At 50.8% G+C, this 18,841-nt stretch overlaps 1 protein-coding gene across 1 annotated transcript; it reads right to left on the reverse strand.

Annotated features, from left to right (window-relative positions):
• Positions 1 to 1,078: 1,078 nt before the first annotated feature.
• SDC3 (syndecan 3) lies at positions 1,079 to 18,585 on the reverse strand. The gene is made up of 5 exons (XM_075060886.1): positions 18,508 to 18,585; positions 16,086 to 16,203; positions 13,920 to 14,476; positions 4,245 to 4,521; positions 1,079 to 3,961 (listed from the first exon to the last, which is right to left on the reverse strand). The coding sequence occupies exons 1-5, from the start codon at positions 18,583 to 18,585 to the stop codon at positions 3,795 to 3,797; spliced, it is 1,197 nt and encodes a 398-aa protein (XP_074916987.1). The 3' UTR covers positions 1,079 to 3,794.
• Between the last annotated feature and the right edge of the window lie 256 nt (positions 18,586 to 18,841).

Consider the following 18,841-nt stretch of genomic DNA (forward strand, 5'->3'; position numbering starts at 1 on the left):
GAAGTTCAGTTAAAACAGGGAGACAGATTGTAACCGCCTGGGTTCGAAGTGGGAGTCACTGCAAAGTCAGAAGCGCTGTTGTGAATTCAGAACCCCTGGGGCTGGAGCGCAGCTGTGTCCCGGGCTTGCTGAAGCTTTCCAGGAGATCATCAAGACATGCTCTGTACTGCAGGTCATGGGATAAGAGGCAGCATGCGCAGAGCCAGAACTTCAGATGTGGAATCACTGAAATCCCATTTTGGGGTTTCCTTTCTTGACTACGAGCCCATTGGAGCTGAGGGCACCCAGCACCTCACCGAATTAGGCCCTATAAACCAATCAGCATTTGAAGCAGGTAGGAGAGGGAAGCAGAGAAGGTATCCAAAGATTTGCATCATGTCCCCTAGCCACACAAGCCCAAGGTTTGGTAAGATGCTGCCTTACATGGTACCTATCGCAAGTTGATTTTCATAATGCATTTCCTGTTTCATTACCAGATCAACAGCTGGGGGAAACCACCTGCTTTCCACCCTCCCCTCCCTTTGATCAAGGCTCACACCAGGAGTCCCACCAAACCCCCTGGAGAAACTCATATTCTTCATATATTGATAGCAGGATTTTCAGAAGTACCCAATGGAGTTAATCCTCCAACTCCCATTGACTTCCAGTTGGGTCCCACAATCCTAACCCCACTGAAGTCAAGAGGAGTCTTTCCTATGATTCTGATGGGCTGTGGATCAAATCCTTGCAGCATTTGATTATTGACAGCTCTTGGATGATTTCCTCCAACAAATTAAGATACAGGAAGCCACATTCATGGTATAGCTTCCAGTCCCCCAGTCTATGCACAGAAGAGAAGACATAAAACACATCTGGAGTGATTATTCCGAACTTTAGTCTTACATCTACCCTTTCACTTCTGGATAGCTGAGACAGTTGGAAGGGCCTATTGGTGACCGATTTTAATTTTTTAAAAAAGAAAAGGTATGCTACAAACCAAGATAAAAATGTCCTTGAGATCACATCTGCTTTCTAGTCCAAGAGAGACACAGAAAGAGATTGGTAGCAGCAGCTACTGGACAATAAATTAAGACATTGGTCAACTCTGATCAGTGTTTTAATTAACGATATTTTTGTCTTTTTGTACTTTAAATTCTTTTAAGAGAAAGCAAAGAAGGATTTTTCAGCCTGCTCTAACACTCATATTTTGAGATCGTTACTCCCTTCCGAACCTGTAAAAGATTTAAGTATCGGGATTACAGTTTAATACCAGCTGAGAAGTCTAAAGTGGATTAAAAGAAAAAGTTGTATTACAGTACTTCAGACTATTAAGGGAAAAATATAATGGCGCAGATTAATGAGGAAGCTGAGAAAAGCAAAATTTAAAAGATTAAGCTTGGAGATTTTAATATAGTCTCAAAAGATTAGGACCTTGTCTTTCAAAAGGGACTAAGGATTTTTGGTTGCCTCAGTCTTTGGGGTGCCCAAATTGAGACATCTATAAGGGGCTTGATTTTCAGAATCCACCCTGGAGAATTAGCCCCCTTTAAGGTCTCAATACAGTCCTAAAAATAAAGACATTCAAAATCAAAGTCCTTTTTGAAAAAAAATCTCAGCTTAAAGTTGGTGGGGAAAAAAACCCTCCATCCAGATTTGCACCAAACCTTCAAACATTTGGCTCTCACCTCCTGGCAGCCCTGGAGGGGCCTTTTCATATGACTGACAGCCTCATTCTGCTCTCAGTTACACCGGAATCAATCAGGAATAACTCTGCTGACATTGTGACATCAGAACCAAGCCTGGGTTGTCATTCTTGTGCCTTTCATCAGATACCAGCTGCTATCACCAAATGTTTGCTTTGGCCACAATTCTCCTCTCTCGTCCACATGCCAGAGCCGCTTTGTTCTCTGGGCTATGCCGAAACTTTTTCTGGCTCCATGAGCAGATCATCCCCGGCGTGGCCCACTAAGACAAGTCCCAAGGTCCCTCACAAGGCATATCCTGTTCCCAATTACGTGTGCCCACACTGATCCACGAGAGAGTTCCATGGGTCACAACAGCTTCGGGTTGGTTATTTGTGGAGATTGACCCAAGCACATCAGAATGTAAATGCCTGTGTCTATACTGCCTGAGCTAAATGCCCACGTTAGCCACTAGTATACTGATAAACCTCCACTTGCAAGTCAGCCTTGGGAAGGGTTCAAAGAGTCAGACTAGTAGGTGACATAAGGATGTTGACTGCTTTTTTAAAAGTAAATACAATAGCAAAGTGAGGGCCTCAAAGGAACATGGTCCAGTTCCAAATAATCTTTTTAAAAACCCAGTTTCCTTAACTGTATCGTGAACAGCCCTTTAGGTTATTAAAGCCGGCCAATTCAAATTTCTCACTGAATATTCCACACTATGGGCCCAATCCCTGGGGTCTGGATTGGGCCCTCGTGCCACTTACGTCCTTTCCATCCTAAACGCACCTCAGAGGATTCAAAACACATTAGTCAGTTTGATGGTTGCTTCTGGCTGGTTTCCCTTTTGGGCTCCCATGCGAAGTTGATCCGAAGCCCATTGGAAGTCAATCAGGTCCTAGCTGTAAAGTTTGAACAGGAGTTTTAAAAATAAAAACTAAAAAAAGATAATGGAAACATATCAGTCTTGGATTTAATAAATGATACATCATGGAGCTAATGTGACCTGACAGTGACCCTTGAAAACCTACCGTTGTCTCCTTTATTTTCTTAATTTCCTAGGGTATCTGCAATTTGACAGGAGCTATCACCAAACAACATCTGAGGAGAATGGGTGCAAAGCACGGCTGGATGAGGTCTGTGAAATATTATCACATTCAAAGGAACACAGAAGACCTCTTAGCCTCTTGTTGTTGTTCTTGTCGATCCCCCCTGCCCCCATTATCCTGGTTCCCTTCAAACCACCAGCGCTGGTTGTTTGCAAAGAGCAGGGAATACTGCGCTAGCTGAGTTTTGTTCGTCACAGTGAAAACCCAGCAACAGCAAGGTCCCTTTCACCAAGCCCCTCGCCAGCCCCCCAAACATGGTTTCTATACACTTAAGGTCTCTGGCTGTGCACAGCAATGCAATGAAGTGAAGCAGTGTGAGGAAAGGAGCCCCACACAACTGCCAACCGGGGCTCTCTGCAGCTATGTGAACTCTCTGAGGAGGTGCTCTAAAAGCTCAGCTCCAGCCCACTGGCCATTTTTCATTCCGAGAGCAAACCGCAACATTAGCTGTTTCATCTCATTGTGCTTTTTCAAGGCTTGAAATTGTATTTGACAGACGCATCCTCTTTCCGAATATAGCCATGGAGCAGCGAGTCCCAGTAAGAAACCAAACCCCCAACCCCACAGAAAGAAAGAAACCCCTCCCTCTCCCCACACTCCCACCCCTACCCCAATTCTGGTAACAGGTATTCAGATCTCAGAGTCAGTCGTGGTGTTTGGTAAACCCAGGAAACTCCAACCATCATCAGGAAAATGACCACCCAAGCATGCTCTCGTCCGAGGAGTGTTCGCATAGGCACTGAAAGTTGGCTGCCCGTTCGCTCCTCACGCTTGCTGTCCCCTGCAAACGCTGCGTCCGCTGGAGAAAGGTTACGGGATTCGTTTTTAAATTGGTGACGCTTTATTTGTATATATTTTAACTGAAGCTGGTTTTTTTTTCTTTTTATTATAGTGTTTGTTTGTTCAACTCACAGTCCCATCAGAAAGAGAGCGAGAGAGAGAGATTGGCTGGGGGAGGGTGGGGGCCGAAGGAAATTGAACCAGAAATCGAGTGAAACGGAGAGAGAGGCACTCTGGGCTCTGTTTATGCATAGAACTCCTCCTGCTTGTCGGGCTTTTGGTATGTGACGTTCGCCTGCTTTGGCTCCTCCAGTGTGTAGCTCCCTTCGTCCTTCTTCTTCATCCGGTAGATGAGCAGCATAACCAGAAAGGCAGCAAAGAGCGCCCCGACCACGCCGCCCACGATGACAGCTGCAACGGAGAGCAAAGGAAAGAGCTGTTCAGTGAGCAGGACAGAGAGGTCTCCTGGCCACCAACAGCACTGCTGACCCCAGGCATCCAAAAATCACCATTGAACCCCCCCCCCCCCCCCAGAGATTTAACAATAATAAATCGCGGGCCTTTTTATTTGCCTACTTCCCTTTCTGCCCCACCCGCCTCCCAGTCAACTGCGTGGAGTTCAGGGTGGTGAGGGGTCACTAGGGCCTTTTGCAGAGTTTCGAACTCCCCGTCAGCACCAGAGCGTCAGCCTCACCTATTAGCACTTCTTTCCTCTCCAGGATGTTCTTCTGGGGGAGCTGGGCAGCCGAGTTCCCAGAGTCTATCGTATTGTCTATGAGGCCGGGCTCTGCATTCTTCCCCAGCCCCGGCTCTGCTGCCAGGGTAACCGCGGCGATCACTTCGTTACTGAGCTCTGGCCGAGTCGTGTCTTCCTCCTCGCGGATTTCGAAGTCCCCGCTGGGCCCTCCGCTGACAGGAACCTCCAGCTCGTTGTCGAGGGCTGTGGACACGGTCACGTCCAGCAGCTCGGTCTGGGGAAGGGAACGAGACGGAGGAGGAGAGGGAAACCGTGAGGAGAAACTGCTTTGAGCTTCCCTCTGCCTTTCCCCTGCCAGATCTCCCCAGCTCCATCCCCGCCCCCGTCCGAGATGGCGAGAGACGTTGGGACCCGAGGCAGCTATTGCTGTGTGGCACCACGGGGGGAAGGCGAGTTGGGCAGGCTGGGGCTGAGCGCCGGGTAGCTGGGTCAGTCCAGCCCATCTTACAGCTTCCTTGAAATGTCCCACCAGATCACAAGGAGCATTAGACATCCTCATTTTTAAGAGCAGGTTGGACTAACAGCTGTCAGGGATGGTCTAGATAATACTTAGTCCTGCCTTGAGTGCAGGGGACTGGGCTAGATGACCTCACGAGGTCCCACCTGCTCTCCATGGGCCCAATCCCTGCGGGCCAACCTACCCACCAGCTTCCCACGGGCCTGATCCCTGCAGGTCAACCTACCCACCAGCTCCCTGCAGGCCCGATCCCTGCAGGTCAACCTACCCACCAGCTCCCTGCGGGCCCGATCCCCATGGGCCAACTTACCCACCAGCTCCTCGCGGGCCCGATCCCTGAAGGCCAATCTACCCACCAGCTCCCCGCGGGCCCGATCCCTGCAGGTCAACCTACCCACCAGTTCCCCACGGACCCGATCCCTGCAGGTCAACCTACCCACCAGCTCCCTGTGGGCCCAATTCCTGCAGGCCAACCTACCCACCAGCTCCCTGCGGGCCCGATCCCTACGGGCCAACTTATCCACCAGCTCCCCGCGGGCCCAATCCCTGCAGCCCGGCCTTCCTGCCATCTCCCAATGGCCCAATCCCTGCGGTCCAACCTACCCACCAGTTCCCTGCGGGTCCGATCCCTGCAGGTCAACCTACCCACCAGCTCCCCGCGGGCCCAATCCCTGCAGCCAGGCCTTCCTGCCATCTCCCAACGGCCCGATCCCCACGGGCCAACTTACCCACCAGCTCCCCGCGGGCCTGATCCCTGCAGCCCGGCCTTCCCCCCATCTCCCGATGGCCCAATCCCCGCGGGCCAACCTACCCACCAGCTTCCCACAGGCCTGATCCCTGCAGGCCAGCCTTCCTGCCATCTCCCGCCGGCCCAATCCCCGTGGACCAACCTCCCCGCCAGCTCCCCATGGCCCAATCCCTGAAGGCCAGCCTCTGTGCCAGCCTCCCGCGGGCCCGATCCCCGCAGCCGAGCCTACCCACCAGCCCCCTGCGGGCCCGATCCCTGAAGGCCAACCTACCCACCAGCTCCCCGTGGGCTCAATCCCTGCAGCCCGGCCTTCCCGCCATCTCCCAATGGCCCAAGCCCTGCGGGCCAACCTACCTACCAGCTCCCTGTGGGCCCGATCCTCACGGGCCAACCTACCCACCATCTCCCAATGGCCCGATCCCCGTGGGCCAACCTACCCACCAGCTCCCCATGGGCCCGATCCCCGTGGGCCAACCTACCCACCAGCTCCCCGCGGACTCAATCCCTGCAGGCCAACCTACCCACCAGCTCCCCGCAGGCCTGATCCCTGCAGGCTGGCCTCCCTGCTAGCCCCCCGTGGGCCCAATCCCCACAGGCCAGCCTACCTGCCAGCCCCCCGCATGCCAACCGACCTGCCCCCCCCGCGGGCCCGATCCTGCTTTAGTTCCATTAGCTGAGCTGCTACAGAGCCCTTGAGCTAGCACCCTCCCCTCCCCAGCCCCTCAGGAGCAATGCCTGGCTCCCCAGTCACCGTGATCCCTGTGTTCTCTCCAGGCCTGCCAAGCAGTGCAGCTGCTTCTCAGTCTAGACGAGGCTGGCGGGCAGCAGTGTGTCCTCTCCCTTGCACCACTGCCTTTAAAACAAGCCCCCTGGCTCGCTAGCTCCCGGGGAGTGTGCATCTGCCTCCTTTTGTGACAGAGAATAACTGACAGCCTGAGGGAGCCTGGAGCGACGCAGAGAAAGGGGAACTCATTTAGACAAGTAACTCTGCATCTCAGTCACTGCTTCCTTCAAACAGACGCTTCAGGCCTTTGGATCAGAGAGATCAGCGGATTAAACCCACTGCCGTGCGACCCAAGAGGCAGGAAATGTTACACAAATGAATAACTGCAGAGCAGTGGGGCTCTGACTGGCCAGGGAGGAAACAGGAGATGGCATGATGAACTTGTAAAAGACACAGGGAAACGAATCATCACCACCTGCAAACCACATGAGACCCATGCCGGAGCTGTGCAGGGACACTGATTTTTCCATCCCTTTGCATGGGGAGCATCGTCTGGCAGACAGGGCCTGCAGCTAGGAGCCCAGGAGACCTGGGGGCAAGTCGCATCATTTCTTGGTGCCTCTGGTTACCCTCCCACTCTTTGTCTGCAGAGAGCAGCCCTCACTAAGGGTGTCTACACTGCCATGGGGAGTGCGACTGCACTAGGCGTAGACATGCCTGAGCTAGGTTTGACCCAGCTGGCTCAAGTAATAACAGCTGCAAAGCCACCGCAGAATGGCTGGCTACCTGGGCTGGCCCCTCCTGACCAGGGCCTCGGGTACATCACCACGGGGCCGCGTCCCAGGCTGCTGGGGCTAGCTTCACCGCTGTCGCTGCTGGGGGTAGCTTTCAGCCAGGGGCTGCAGTCACACCTCAGGGTTCTGCTGGGGCTGCGAGCTCCATGGATCGCGCTCCATACACGCTGCATTGAGGTGTGGGAGCCATTTATTGGGGGCCCCCATTCACACTTGCGGCAGCACTAGCGTGGTTTCCCTCAGCTGTTTATGGGCTGCTGTAAAACCTGAGCTCAAGTACAGAGCTCGTTTGCGGTGGTATTTCCAATATATCACACTTCTGAGCAGCCAGGGAGGTCCCTCTCTGACCAGTTCATGGGCAGTTTACGGCTAGCTCCCAGCTGCGGTGTCGAGATCCCTCAGTGCATCTGGACGGTGCCTAGCGGGATGGGGCCCTGAGCTCTGCTGGGGCCTTAGGAGCTACCAGAACAGAATAATATAAGGCCCCAGTTTGTCCAATGGGAGAGTTTGTCCAATGGACACTGATACATCAGGACATAGCACTGTGTTTTGTCCAGTTACTCAAGACAGTTAAGTCCCAGGCAGACTGCGAAGAGTTACAAAGGGATCTCCCAAAACTGGGTGACTGGGCAACAAAATAGCAAATGAAATTCAATATTGATAAATGCAAAGTAATGCACATTGGAAAACATAATCCCAACTATACATACAAAATGACGGCATCTAAATTAGCTGGTACCACTCAAGAAAGAGATTTTGGAGTCACTGTGGATAGTTCCCTGAAAACATCCACTCAATGTCAAAAAAGTGAACAGAAGGTTAGGAACCATTAAGAAAGGGATAGATAATAAGACGGTAAAAATCATAATGCCTCTATACAAATGCATGGTACACCCACATCTTGAACACTGCATGCAGTTCTGGTCACCCCATCTCAAAAAAGATATATTCAGATCAGGGCCGTTGATTAATCACACGATTAACTCATGCGATTAACTCAAAAAAAGTAATAGCAATTAAAATCGCAATTAATCGCAATTAATTAATTAATTAATCGCAATTAATCACACTGTTCAATAATGGAATACCAATTGAAATTTATTAAATATTTTTGGATATTTTTCTACATTTTCAAATATATTGATTTCAGTTACAACACAGAATACAAAGTGTACAGGGCTCACTTGATATTTTTTATTACAAATACTTGCACTGTAAAAATGATAAACGAAATAGTATGAAGTGAATTGAAATATACAAGTGCTGTAGTGCAACCTCTTATTGTGAAAGTGTAACTTACAAATGTAGATTTTTTTTATTCCATAACTGCACTCGAAAACAAAACAATGTAAAACTTTAGAGCCTACAAGTCCACTCAGTCCTACTTCTTGTTGAGCCAATTGCTCAGACGAACAAGGTTATTTACATTTACAGGAGATAATGCTGCTTGCTTCTTATTTACAATGTCACCAGAAAGTGAGAACAGGTGTTCTCATGGCACTTCTGTAGCTGGCATTGCAAGGTATTTATGGCCAGATATGCTAAACATTCATATGCCCTTTCATGCTTCGGCCACCATTCCAGAGGACATGCTTCCATGCTGATGATGCTCATTAAAAGAAACAATGCGTTAATTAAATTTGTGACTGAACTCCTTGAGGGAGAATTGTATGTCCCCTGCTCTGATTTACCTGCATTCTACCATATATTTCGTGTTACAGCAGTGTCAGATGATGACCCAGTACATAGAATCATACAATCATAGGACTGGAAGGGACCTCCAGAAGTCAGCTAGTCCAGTCCCCTGCACTCATGGCAGGACTAAGAATTATCTAGACCATCTTTGACAGGTATTTGTTTAACCTGCTCTTACAAATCTCCAAAGATGGAGATTCCACAACCTCCCTAGACAATTTGTTCCAGTGCTTAACCACCCTGAGAGTTAGGAAACTTTTCCTGACGTGCAACCTAAACCTCCCTTGCTATAATTTAAGTCCACTGCTTCTTGTCCTGTCCTCAGTGATTAAGAAGAAAAAAATTTCTGCCTCCCCTTGTAACAACCTCTTATGTACTTGTTCATTTTAAGAACACTTTCACAGCAGATTTGACAAAAGGCAAAGAAGGTACCAGTGTGAGATTTCTAAAGATAGCTACAGCACTTGACCCCAGATTTAAGAATGTGAAGGCCGTCCAAAATCTGAGAGGGACGAGGTGTGGAGGATGCTTTCAGAAGTCTTAAAAGAGCAACACTCTGATGAGGAAACTACAGAAGCCGAACCACCAAAAAAGAAAATCAACCTTCTCCTGGTGGCATCTGACTCAGAGGATGAAAATGAGCATGCATCGGTCTGCACTGCTTTGGATTGTTATCGAACAGAACCCGTCATCAGCATGGGCGCATGTCCTCTGGAATGGTGCTTGAAGCATGAAGGGACGTATGAATCTTTAGCGCATCTGGCACGTAAATATCTTGTGACGCTGGCTACAACAGTGCCATGCGACTTCCAGTTCTCACTTTCAGGTGATATTGCAGGGCCGGCTCCAGGCACCAGCACAGCAAGCAGGTGCTTGGGGCGGCCAACAGAAAGGGGTGGCACGTCCGGCTCTTCGGCGGCAGGTCCCTCAGTCCCTCTCAGATGGAAGGAGCTGCTGCCGAATTGCCACCAAAGAATGAAGCAACGCAGTGGAGCTGCCGCCAAAGTGCTGCCGATTGCAATCGCGGCTTTTTTTTTTTTTCTCCCCGCCGCTTGGGATGGCAAAAACCTTGGAGCTGGCCCTGGACATTGTGCACAAGAAGCAGGCAGCTTTATCTCCTGCAAATTGTAACCAAACTTGCTTGTCTGAGCGACTGGCTGAAGTAGGACTGAGTGGACTTGTAGACTCTTAAGTTTTATATTGTTTTATTTTTTAATGCAGTTGTTTTTTTTTTACATAATTCTACACTTGTAAGTTCAACTTTTATGATAAAGAGATTGCACTACAGTACTTGTATGAGGTGAACTGAAAAATACTCTTCCTTTGTTTTTTTTTTACAGTGCAAATATTTGTAATAAAAAAATAAATATAAAGTGCGCACTGAACACGTTGTAGTCAGTGTTGTAATTGAAATCGGTGTATTTGAAAACGTGGGAAACATCCAAAAATATTTAAATAAATGGTATTCTCTTATTGTTTAGCTTTTTTAATCGCATGATTAATCACAATTAATTTTTTTAACCGCTTGACAGCCCTAATTAGAATTAGAAAAAGTATCAAGAAGGGCAACAAAGCTGATTTTGGAGCATGGAGCAGCTTCCATATCAGGAGAGATTAAAAAGACCATTCAGGTTCCGAAGGAGACAGCTGTGGGGTGGGAGGATGTGACCGAGGTCTATAAAATCATGACTGGTGTGGAGAAAGTGAATAAGGAAGTGTTAATTTACCCCTTCACAAGAAGTTAACAGGCAGCAGGTTTAAAGCGAACAGAAGGAAGTACTTCCTCACACAATGCACACTCTGTGGAACTCATTGCCAGGGGATGTTGTGAAGGCCAAACGTATAACTGGATATGAAAAAGAATTAGATAAGTTCCTGGAGGATAGGTCCATCAATAGCCAAGATGGTCACCCCTCCTCTGGGTGTCCCTAAACCTCCGACAGCCAGAAGCTGGGACTTTATGACAGGGAATGGATCATTCAATAAATTGCCCTGTTCTGTTCATTCCCTCTGAAGTATCCAGCATTGGCCACTGTGGGAAGACAGGACACTGGGCTAGATGGACCTTTGGTCTGACCCAGTCTGGCTGGTCTTATGTTCCTATGTCATTGGAGCTCACTTAGATTGCAAAGGCCAGATTCACACAGCTGTTCAGGTGTCTAAAGATGCAGATAGGTGCCTGACGGATTTTCCAAAGCACCTAAGCAGGTTAGGTGCCCAACTCCCATGGGACCGGTTAGGCCAGCTTGCAGAAAAGCAAAAACAGGGCATGAGTTCAAAGTTTGGACCCAGATCTGAGCAGATCTCACAGCGCTTTACAAGGTGGGTCAGGATCATTAGCCCCATTCTTCAGCTGGGGACAGTGAGGGGAAGTGACTTGCCTACAGTCACCGAACAGGCGAGAGGCAGAGTCAGGAACCGAACTCGCAGTGTCTGACCATAAAGCCAGCCTTCCTCTCAACTGCTTCCACTGCCATGGCTAGGAAGCTGGTCTCAGATCACCCATCTGTGCTCCGCCTGCTGCCCCTCTGCAGAGAGCCTGTCTCTGGATCAATCATTCAACAGCCAGCTCCATCCCTGAGGTTGTTTCAGGCACTTGAGGGCACGGGCAGGGGCCATCTGCTCTTGCTCCGCAGTGACCTTCCCTTGACCCAAACCTCGGCTTGTCTTGCCTGCCCTGGAGGTCACCCTAAACAAAAGATGTCTGCTGTCCAAGCACAGGGCTTTGCAGCGCTCCTAGCCTCATCGCTGCTACTCCAGGTCCTAGCGGCAATCTGTGTGCCTAAGAACTCCCCCGTGCCTGGGAATAAAACAGCCTTCAACCTCAGCCTGCTGCTCAGGCCACCACTCGCTACACTGGCACCTCCTCAGCACTGGCACAAATTCGAGGTCCCTGCGCTGATCTTCAACACCCTCAATGAGATGGGCCCAGGCTGGGCCAGGGAGCGCCTCCTTCCATCACCCACAGCTCACCAGGAACCACAGGGCAGGCCACGCAAAAAGCCAGACTGGGAGCTGTTTTAGTGGGAAGACTCCCAGGACAGGCTGGGACAGACCTGGATTTCTGAGCCGTCAGCATTAAAAGTAATGCCCAATGAGAAAGAACAGAACAGCCCTGTGCACGGCCCTGATTCTCTCGATACTTTTGTCAAGAGCATTTCCACCCCAAACTCGGCCATGCACAGCTATGGTCTGCACAGCCCCACGCGCCTGGGAAACAAACCGATAAAGGAACGAGGCAATTGAGGGGCCAGGCCTGGGAATGAGACATACCAAGAAACAATTAGGGGCGAGAAGCAAAGGCAGAGAAGGAAGGCGCAGGGGGTGGGGGTTGACAGCAATTCTGGGCCCCAGGATAGAACAGTGAAAAACGGCAACCACGTCTCCCGGGGCCTTTTAAATCACCCAGGCCTCTGGGCAATTACCCCCTGTTGGCAGGCCTGGGTGTGAGAAGAATCCTGCACCCCACACAGCTCTGTCCACGTCCTGCTAGGTCATCACTTCATTCAATGCTTCCTAAACCTTCAGGTCGATAAAAAAACCCACCAAGACCATCCCAACATTGGTTGTTCCCTCCTCCCCCGGAAAAATTCACATTGCTGACTCCCTCAGCGAAGCCCCTTCTCCTCCTAAGACAGACAGTGAACATGCTGGAGAGAGGGATTAAGCGGCTGGAGGGATAAGAGGACGGGACACTCAGGGGCTTTGCATTATTATTTCAATGTGGCGAAGCCGTTTCTGACCAATGTGGCTTTGTGCCTCTCCAGGAGCATGGTTGGCAGTGCTCATCCCATTCATACACCGTGGCTGGGATGTTCAAAGGAGCCCAGGGGAGCTGGGCTTTGGAAATGCCAGAGCTCAGCGTGCAAAGCAGTGGCTGCAGCATCTGACCCAATCCCACCCTTCTCGGCTTTGTCTTTACAAAGCTGCTCCTGCGCACAAGGCCCAGCCAGCCCCTGTGTCCCTTGCTGTTTTGCTTAAGGACTTGGCCCATAGAAATTTCACCGCTTGAACTGTCCCGGGATACTAACCGTAGCATGAATACAGTGATCCAAGTCCCCAGGGGCTATTCCTGGTCCTCTTCCAGCATGGATAAGCTATACCTCCATAGGCACCACTATACTAACACACCTGCAGCCATACTTGGGTTGTACCAATGAAGCTATACCAGTAATCACCCCCTACCCAATAGAGTTATACCAGTGCAAACAATGTGTGTAGAGCAGGCCCCCACCCCATTTCCCCACAAGGTCACCTTGGATTTGTGCTCAGAGCTCTGGGCTGGAACCCCTTGTCCTGACCCCGTCGGGTTCGACCACCCTGCTGGCTGCGAGTAACATGGCTTTGGGCATTATGTCCAGCAAAGGGCCACGTGCCACCTTCCAGCATGTCACTAGCACTGAGCACGCACGGAGTCCGAGGCCTCTTCTACACTTGAAAATTGGACCAGTCTAACTAGGGGTATAATTCAAAGGACAAGCAGTGAGAACACTATGCAGCGGATCTGTCTTACCGATCTGTGCTGCACGGTCCCACCCCATTGGCCAGCTGTGCCCTCCTGTGCTGTCCTAACCTCCCCTCTCCTCATTTCCTGTACAACCAGATACCCATGGAGCGCTACACCCCCATCCCCTCCAAGGCCATTGCTTAGCCCACCTCCACTCAGGGGTCTTTCGCTTCCTACATTCTGATCCTTACACCTCCCTGGTTGTTCTTGTTGCTTTTCTTGGAGCTCCCTCTGATGTGCCTTCCTCTGTCTGGCAGGAAATGACTCAGAAAAAATGACTCAGAAATGACTCAGACCTGGAGGACAGGTCCATCAATGGCTATTAGCCAGGATGGGAAGGGATGGTGTCCCTAGCCTCTGTTTGCCAGAAGTTGGGAATAGGTGTCAGGGGATGGATCACTTAATGATTCCCTGTTCTGTTCATTCCCTCTGGGGCACCTGGCACTGGCCACTGTTGGAAGACAGGATACTGGGCTAGGCGGACCTTTGGTCTGACCCAGTCTAGCCGTTCCTCCGAGACCCAAGCTATCACCCTCCCCTACCCTCTCACTCGCGCAGTGCTCAGAGCTGTGTGGACATTGCTGTGATGCTGCAGCTCAGGCCAGAGCCTAGGCTCTCAAGCCTCGGGGTGGGGCAGAGGGTTCCACCCGTTCAGTGACCCAGGGTAGATATGCCCTTGTCCCATACCTGGGGTGCGTCCGTGGGGGCCAAGGTAGCAGCCAGTGGCGGCAAGACAGTGCTTTTCTCTGTGACAACCGTGGTCTTGGAGGTGCTCGACTTTGGACCAGCTCTGGGTCTGGCAGTGCTGGGGGTGACGAGCCGGGACGTGGCAGCCTCTGTGACCGTGATGGCTTCCGTCACAGCTGTGGCTGGCATTTCCAGGGTGGTGGCCCGCGTTGTGGCCATCGTCGTGACGAAGGGGGGCAGGATCCTCCGGACGGTTGTTGGCTTGGCAGCAGGAGTAGTGAGGCTGGCAGCAGCAGCAGCTGTTGAGGGTGGTGGGGTGTCACTGGCCGTGGCACTAGTGGTAGTTGCTTTCCAGCTGGGAATCAGCGGTGCCTCTGTCACCCTGGGGATGTACAGGATGCTGGTCGCCTGCTCAGGGGTGGTTTCCTCTGCAGGCAGCATTTCAAAGGGAGTTGCCACGGGCTGCACAGATGTGACAGGCAGCACGGCCGGGGTGGTGGGGAGAGTGTCCGTGTGGAGCCTCACCGCCGTCTCGATCCCAGACTCCTGCTCAAAATCTACAATGGAGACAAAAGTGAGGCTGTGAATGTGCTGCTGCCTGGGCAGAGTCACGGCCCTGTGAGAAGCAAGGGGGGATTTCCCTGAGAAGTCACGAGCCACAGAACTGGGATTGGGATGGCCAGTATACCCAGGGTTTGGGGCTGACTGCCCTACAGCAGCAGTTATGGGGATCTGTGTGCCAGCTATAGAGAGGAGAAGGGTGCACACTGTGAAGCTGGCAGACCAGGTGCCAGCTTGTGCCCAGGCCTGTAGGCCTCACTGAACACTGCCAAATGCAGAGCGGGCCACTAGTCCGGCCCACCTGTGTATTGCTGAAACAGGGATTAGCTTTATAGAGATGTGCCTAGTGTTTGGACTTTAAGAAATGCTTAGAAGTTGCTACCTGCATTAATCTCACTGATCAGATCGGTATCCCAGGCTGTGAGGTAATATTTAAGTGTTTGCTTTATAACGATAAAAACGTTTGCCCTGAAACTGGAAACCCCTCAGCCAGGAGAGAAGCGTTACCGAGTGTGAAATACTAGTTTACACAGAAGGTGTCAGGTCTTGCCCACAAGAAGGCCCATGGGAACCCAATGAGCCATTGTAGAACATCAGAGGAGAAAATACTTTGTTGATGGCTCACCCCACACCATGGAGACGAGGCGTGTGAGTGGGCTCGTCCCATCAGTGTGGACTCTGGGCGAAGGGAATAAAAATCCCCGATGGGAAGGAACTGCATCTTACACTGCTTGGACTCTGAGGAGTAAGAATTTCTAAGCATAAGCAAAAGATCCCCAGGCTTGGCCTGGGCTAGCCCTCAGGGACAAACAGAGCTTGTTTATCAGACAAGCTTTGATTAGCTTTTAGAACCTCATTTGTGTGTGTACGTTTACCTGTTTTAACCTTGTAAATAACTCTTGTTTCTTTTTGTTAGTCAATAAATCTTTCGCTAGTTTCTCATAGGATTGGCTACAAACGTTGTCTTTGGTTTGAGATCTGAGGTGCAATTGACCTGTGGTAAGTGACTGGCAGTAAGCTGAATATTGTAATTTTTGGTGTGAGGGACCATCTATCCCAAAGGCAGGCTTGCCTGGGTGGCAAGACAGATCAGAGTGCCCAAGGGGACTGTCTGTGACTCCATAGTAAGGCTGTTATAGGGCATGAGGAGTTCCCTCTTGATACTTGGGAGCTCATGGCCAGTCTGGGGTTTGTGCCCTGGTTTCTAACAGCCAGTCCTGCGGCTGGTACCCACAGCCGGGAGCCACTCCAGACACCCTGACGCCTCACAAAGGCAATGAGCCCCCTGTAACGCTGACACGTGCCAGCACCCTGCAAACGCCGCAGGGCCTGTATGCGAAGGCCAGGCACAGAACTCCCCAGAGCTGCTGTCAGCAGGGGAACCTCACCCTGCAGAAACAATCCCCTGGGGGCTGGGAGAGGGCATGTGCCCATGGGGATGGGTGAGCTGTAATTTACTCCCTTCTCTGGAGCCGAGCAAAGGACACTCTTGATGCTCTAGTCACCTCAGAGGCCGAGCACTGAAAGCAACAGCAGAGCTCCCAGGATTCAGCCAGGGAGCTCTTATCTGATCCCCTCTCCTAGGGGCCTTTACTCTATACTTACATCCCGAGCCAGATCCTGAGTAGAGGTCATCACTTTCATCATCCGCAAAGGGGTCGTCATCCCCTGACCCTTCCAGGTCCACGGGCCTCTCATAGTTTTCGTTACGCCAGCGCTGTGCCTAGAATCAAGCAGAGGAGAGAGTCATCTAGGGAACTTACTAGGAGCAGCATTATATTGTCACACAAAGGCCCTGCCTCAGATCAGGGGCCCGGTGCGTCAGGCGCTGCACGTACACAGTTAGAAATAGTCCCCACGGTGAAAAGCAAAACATTGCAATAGAGAAAGGGTGGGAGGAGGAGCAGAATGAGCTGGAAATAGAGATCAGGACCCGTGGGGCCATGTCCAGTGCCCTACCCATTGGACCACACTGCCACTCACCTACAGCCCATGTTCTGGATGCACACAACCCCCTCGGGGATGGTTAGGAGCTGCAGGTTGCTGCCCATATATCACTGGGAGGGCTTGTAACAAGGGGTAAAATTTCCCAAAGTACCTATGTGATTTAGGATCATAAGCCTCATCTTCAAAATTGACACTCAGGATCCTAACTCTTCTTGAAAGTCAATGGAATTTAAGCTCTTAAGTGCTTAAGTCACTTCTGAAAATGGGGCTTGGGCTCCTAAGTCACTTAAGCACTTTTGAAAATGTGACCCAAGGTCTCTGTTTGGGCCTAGATCCTCTGTCTCTGGAGTGCATTATTATTATCATCCATTTGGGTGGAGGGATAGCTCAGTGGTTTGAGCATTGACCTGCTAAACCCAGGGTTATGAGTTCAGTCCTTGAGGGGGTCACTTAGGGATCTGAGGCATAAATCAGTACTTAGTCCTGCTAGTGAAGGCAGGGGGCTAGACTCGATGACCTTTCAAGGTCCCTTCCAGTTCTAGGAGACTGGTATATCTCCAATTATTATTATTTATCTCAGTACTGTCTAAAATGTGCCAGGCACGTTCCAAACATGGAGGAAGACACAGTCCTTGCTCCACAAATAATACACAGTCCCAGAGTTTTGAAATTCCTCCTGCTACGCTATTTTCAAAAAGGAACTCAGTATTATCCAATGAACTTCACTCTGCGGAGAAGATTGAACAGTACAGCTCCCTCTAGAACCGGACAGGCAAAATGAATGTGAAGTTTTGGGAAGAGAAGGGGAGAGACAGATGTGCTTTGAAATGTATTAACTTACAAAGGGAAACGCAGTGATTGTTATGAACATCACAGCAGAGGCGCCAACCAAGATCAAGGTCCCCCAGTGCTGTACATACGCTCCGTGAAGCTGGCCAGCCCGGACACCTCTCTCTTTGCTGCTAGTGCAGGCGAACAGAAGGTGCTACGTGAAACTCACCAAAACTGGTCAATTTCCCTGTGAAGGCTGCTCCAGCCTTCCAACAGGGAAGTGACAGGATGCAGAGTGGGGGAGGTGATAGCAGGGGAGCAGGCGCAGGTGAGGGAGAAGTGAGGGCTTGGCGGAAGGCTTACAGCACCTAGGAATAGGGTGATCAGACAGCAAGTATGAAAAATCAGGACGGGGTGGGGATAATAGGATCCTATATAAGAAAAAGCCCCAGATATCAGGACTGTCCCTATAAAATTGAGACATCTGGTCACCCTACCTAGGGATCTCAGATATAGAGCCTGGCTGGTCCATAAAATAATGCCCTTCCCAAGGTCACTGGAGAGCTCAATGTCAGCGGTCAGAGTGCAACAGGGGTAGGGAGTCCTAGATCCCGCAGGTGTATCTTACAGGCCTTTCTTTTCTTCCATCTACTGAGGGGTCCCCGTAGCGCTCCTAGAACTTTGATCCATCTCCCGCAAGTGGAGGGAGCCTCTCCCCTTGGATTGACTCAATCAGAGGTGGAATCCATCGCTTTGATGGAGGCCCGGGCTGGGTACAGTTGACAAGGTAGGTAAGACGACAGCCTAATAGGTCTTCCCCATTTCTAAGTTTTACGCTTTGAGTCTCTGCTTGCCATCAGCCAACAGGCTCGGCCTCAGATTTATTGGTAATGACACAATCGCCAGGAGGGCTTAGAATAAGAGTCTGCCACAAAAAAATACCCTTAAAGGGCACCTAGAATCAGAAAAATCCCGTACAGCTTATGGGAGGGTCCGTGTCATTCTCTTATAGAGATGGATTTTCAGAGAGCAGGGTCATGTGCAAAAGCATTTGTGCAATTGCACGCCTAGCTGCCACGACTGCAGTAAGCGCATGAGCACACCAGGCATCGCCCCCGGCAGTCAGACAGCTACATAGCTACTTGCCCAGGGAAATGCCCCATTTCCACATGCAGTCTTGGCAACCAGGTCAGCAATTGCTGGTACATTTTTACATGGTCTCTGCCTCTGACCGAATCTCCCTCTGCAGCTCTCACTGCATCTGCTTATCTGGCACCAGCTGCCCCTGTGCGTCTCCCTGCAATCTCACCATGGCTGGGGCAACAGCCTTCTCCTCCGCAATCCTGCGCCTTGGCACAGCCTCCTTGGATCTCTTCCCCTGTCCCATCTCAGCTAAAACTTCTTTATTTCTCTCGTCTGCAGCTGTTAGTTTCTCTCTCTGGCCAGGTCTACACTACAGACCTAGGTCAGTAAAACTGTCGCTCGGGTGTAAAAAACCCACACTCCTGAGCAACGTAGTTATACCAACCTTAACCCCCCGGGGTAGACAGAGCTATGTTGGTGGGAGAGCTTCCCGCATCAACAGACTTACTGCCTCTCCTGGAGGTGGATTAACTACACCCTGGGCTTTCCCCTCGGCACAG

This window comes from Chelonoidis abingdonii, chromosome 25, assembly GCF_003597395.2.
Source record: "Chelonoidis abingdonii isolate Lonesome George chromosome 25, CheloAbing_2.0, whole genome shotgun sequence".
Lineage (NCBI taxonomy): Eukaryota > Metazoa > Chordata > Testudines > Testudinidae > Chelonoidis > Chelonoidis abingdonii.

Bases quoted from the DNA above. Each gene is read 5' to 3' on its own strand.
- SDC3 (XM_075060886.1), bottom strand. From the start codon at position 18,585: ATGGGACAGGGGAAGAGATCCAAGGAGGCTGTGCCAAGGCGCAGGATT. The intron at 16,204-18,507 runs GTGAGATTGCAG...GCTTGATTCTAG, and splicing joins AGGCTGTTGCCCCAGCCATG to GCACAGCGCTGGCGTAACGA. The intron at 4,522-13,919 runs GTATGGGACAAG...TCCCTTCCCCAG, and splicing joins CCCCCACGGACGCACCCCAG to ACCGAGCTGCTGGACGTGAC.